Genomic DNA, 3,317 nt, shown 5'->3' with positions numbered 1-3,317 from the left:
CAAGAATTTGCAGCTTCCTGCAATAACATCAGCAGAACTGCAAAAAACTGCACTACTCTGAACACCCTACATCTTAAGAAGATATTTGGTTGATATCTAGGATGCTGGCAGCAACCCGTATCAACCATTATCACCATGGTATTGTTATTAGTGATGCATTTTTGAATGTTCAGTTGATTAAGTTTCATGTTTAATGAATAAAGTATATAATCATGATCAGCATATAAAAGGGGATTGATGTGTTTATAGTAACATGGAAAGAGAATTGGAAAGAGAATTTGAAATATTGCCTTCCAATTTCTCCTCCCCCTCCCTTCTAGTTAGAAAGGGCATAGTGAGGATACTCTGAATCTTCACCATTATACAAGGATTTCTAGAGAGATCAAGGAAGCAAACCTTCTCTCTAAAATAAATAAAATATTCTGCTTGATAGTTGTACAAAATTCATCTATGGCAGAATATGATAAATTTCTGAGTAAATATTCAGAAGAACAAGAATCAATGTAAACTTTGTTTGTTTGTTCAAGCAGAAGGTCAGGGCTCCCTGTAGTAAAGCTTTCTTCTCTAGCTGTACAGAGTAAGTCTTATACTTATAAATACTTCTAGCAGAAAAGGAACATTGCTGTAAGATTTGTCACTGGAGGCACAATGGAATGGGAATTTGTTTTGGCAAATTCTTGTTTTAGGTATTGGAAGTTAGAGTAAAGTTAAAAGGTGAATGGCAAGTTATTCATTTTATAACTATAATCCATCCTTCTTTTTAATGACAAAGGAAACAGAATCTATTGCCATAAACTGTGACAGAATTGTTGTTATTAATTTGCCAAATAGTAACTCCTTCCTCTGTAAGACAGGAGAGGACAGGACCAAGTGGTCCTCATCTCTTCTGGGTATTCCTTCCATCCCCACTTAGCTATCTGTCATATGTGATCATTTACTCCTCTAATAGGGAAGCTATTAAGTGGGAGGGGGCGATAGTACCCCAAGTTGGACCCCAATCTGCAATAACAACCAAAGAAATAATTGTTACCATTCACATAAGATCCGTGAAGGTATTTTTTTTAATTAAGTTTTCTAATACTGCCTTGATAAAGGGTGATGATTTTCTTGAATGTATTATCCCAAATATTTGGATTTCTTCAAGTATGAACAACCACCTTATCTCAAAAATCTAGTATGGAAGAAACAGATATCAAAAGAAGATTCGTGGAGAGATAATGCTTTTCTTGGTTTATTGATAAATCCGCCAAAGACATTTAATAGAGCAACAGAGCAAAATCAGAGGGAAGAACAGCATTTTTGTGGGGATGCTAATGAGCAAGGCAAGAAGATGGTGAAACATTCATAATCAATGTTCCTTAGTGTTCTGCATTTTAAGGTTTCAACATCTTCCAAAGCGTGTCAGCCGAAGTCGTCTTCCACTGCGACTGAAGACAAACAGAGAAGGTAAACAGGGATAAAAACTAATTTAAAAACACAGAGATATATATCCACCACAGTGGCTCACCCAGCCAAAAGACTGTAATAGTCAGCAAGATTACCTGGATTTTTCTCAAAGTGACAAGTTCCCTATGCTTCCTCCCCCCACCCTAAAACCACCATGCAACTTTTCTTTGACAGAAAATGGTTTTAGTGTGAATACTTGAAAGGAAGATACGTTTGTACACTCCTTTTTTGAACCCTAGAAATCCAGGGCTTCCAGTTGCGCAGAGTGAAACATGTACTTACATGTAAGCATTGCAGAAATTACACTTGTTGGGATATGTCCTGCGATCAGAGCCACAATGGGGTCGATAATCCTGGGGACAGAGGCGTTTTGGGTATCCCCCGGCTATGGGAAAAAGCAAATGAGATATTTCATAGGGTTGCCCTGCCCTTCTATTTAAGGTGCAGTTCAGTGGTGGGTTCCTACCAGTTCGGCCTACCTACCTACCTACCTACCTACCTACCTACCTACCTACCTACCTACCTACATACATACATACATACATACATACATATATATATAGTATATAGTGTACATAGTGTATATTAGTGGTGGGGACCCTTTGAGAGCTGTATACACTGAAATTGCAGTATGCCATTTAGTGTACATTTAAAGTAACAATAAAGTTATTCTAAATCCGTGATGACAAACCTATACTCGAATTGGCATGCAAAGTCATGTAGCCTGGCACATGCAGCATCACCCATTCCTCTTCCGGGTTTCTGACACATATGCACACATGACTATCAGCTGGCCTTTGTACATGCGGCAGTACTGGAAACCAAGAGAGCTGGTCTTCCATTTTCTGCTATGAGCATGTGCGCTGACCAGCTGAACGGTGGCAGTAACTGGAAGATTTGCTGGCCATTGCGCATGCGCATCCTGGTAACCAGAAGTTCATTTTCTGGTGGAGGCATGTTCCCTGGGCAGCTCCTCTTCCTTGTTGAGGCCCAGATGAGTGCGCACAAAGTGCTCCCTTTTCAGCACTCAGTGCTGAAAAAGTTCGCCATCGCTGTTCTAGGTTGTAAGTTGCATGAACCTGCATTCTCCATCCAACTTCTGAGAGAAAAAGAAAAGAAGTCCAGATCCTCCTCTCTATGACAACCATCCATCTATATTCTCTATCAGGAAGTCTCCATGTTTCTCCTAATTACAGTATTTCGAAATTCTGGTTTTTTTTTTTGGGTAGTTTGGCCAGAACTATTTGCCTCTGACACTGCCTGCCTTCCAGAAAAGAAAACGTACTGAAACCTTGTGCCCATAACCAAAATTCCTTTAGAAGCAAAGTGTGTGATTTACTTCCCATGTCAGACAGCAGATGATAGAATTTCATATTTGAATACACCTGAACGGGAATGAGTTCCTGGATATAGATACAGATCTCCAAGGCAGATATTAAGGAAGGTTCTAGTGCCAATATGTTATTGGTTCAGGGATTCTACTTTATGCAGTGGTACTTTTCCCATTGTGAGAAAGGTTCTCCTTATTTACATGATATTAATAACCTATGTTTAAGTCTTGCCTCCTGTTGCTTACATATTCAAACTTATAATATTAATAATACATATCAATATTGTACAAGTGATTATTAATGAATGTATCATGCATTTTAATATATAATAATAAAGCATGTAAAATGGAATTGATACGTTGATACTAACAAGGAAAGGTAATTGGAAAGACAATTTGTAGAATTCCTGGTCTCCTATTCTCCCCCCCTCCACCCCCAATTAGAATGGGGATAAATGGGATAATCTGAGTCTTCAACATTAAACAAGTAAATCTTATATTTACAAACAGTTATTGCAGAAAAAGAACATTGCTGTAAATT

The 3,317-nt window shown here is 38.3% G+C and overlaps 1 protein-coding gene across 1 annotated transcript; it reads right to left on the bottom strand.

The window, feature by feature from the left end:
* Window positions 1-1,381: 1,381 nt before the first annotated feature.
* On the bottom strand, window positions 1,382-2,354 carry LOC148048036 (ovomucoid-like). The gene is made up of 3 exons (XM_087708223.1): window positions 2,315-2,354; window positions 1,729-1,831; window positions 1,382-1,427 (listed from the first exon to the last, which is right to left on the bottom strand). Exons 1-3 carry the CDS (start codon window positions 2,352-2,354, stop codon window positions 1,382-1,384), a joined length of 189 nt encoding a protein of 62 aa, XP_087564349.1.
* Between the last annotated feature and the right edge of the window lie 963 nt (window positions 2,355-3,317).

This window comes from Thamnophis sirtalis, unplaced genomic scaffold, assembly GCF_051295495.1.
Source record: "Thamnophis sirtalis isolate CommonGarterSnake01/CBP01778 unplaced genomic scaffold, rThaSir2_p1.2 scaffold_3, whole genome shotgun sequence".
NCBI classification, from domain to species: Eukaryota; Metazoa; Chordata; class Lepidosauria; order Squamata; family Natricidae; genus Thamnophis; species Thamnophis sirtalis.
This window is presented reverse-complemented; position numbering and strand designations above follow the sequence as displayed.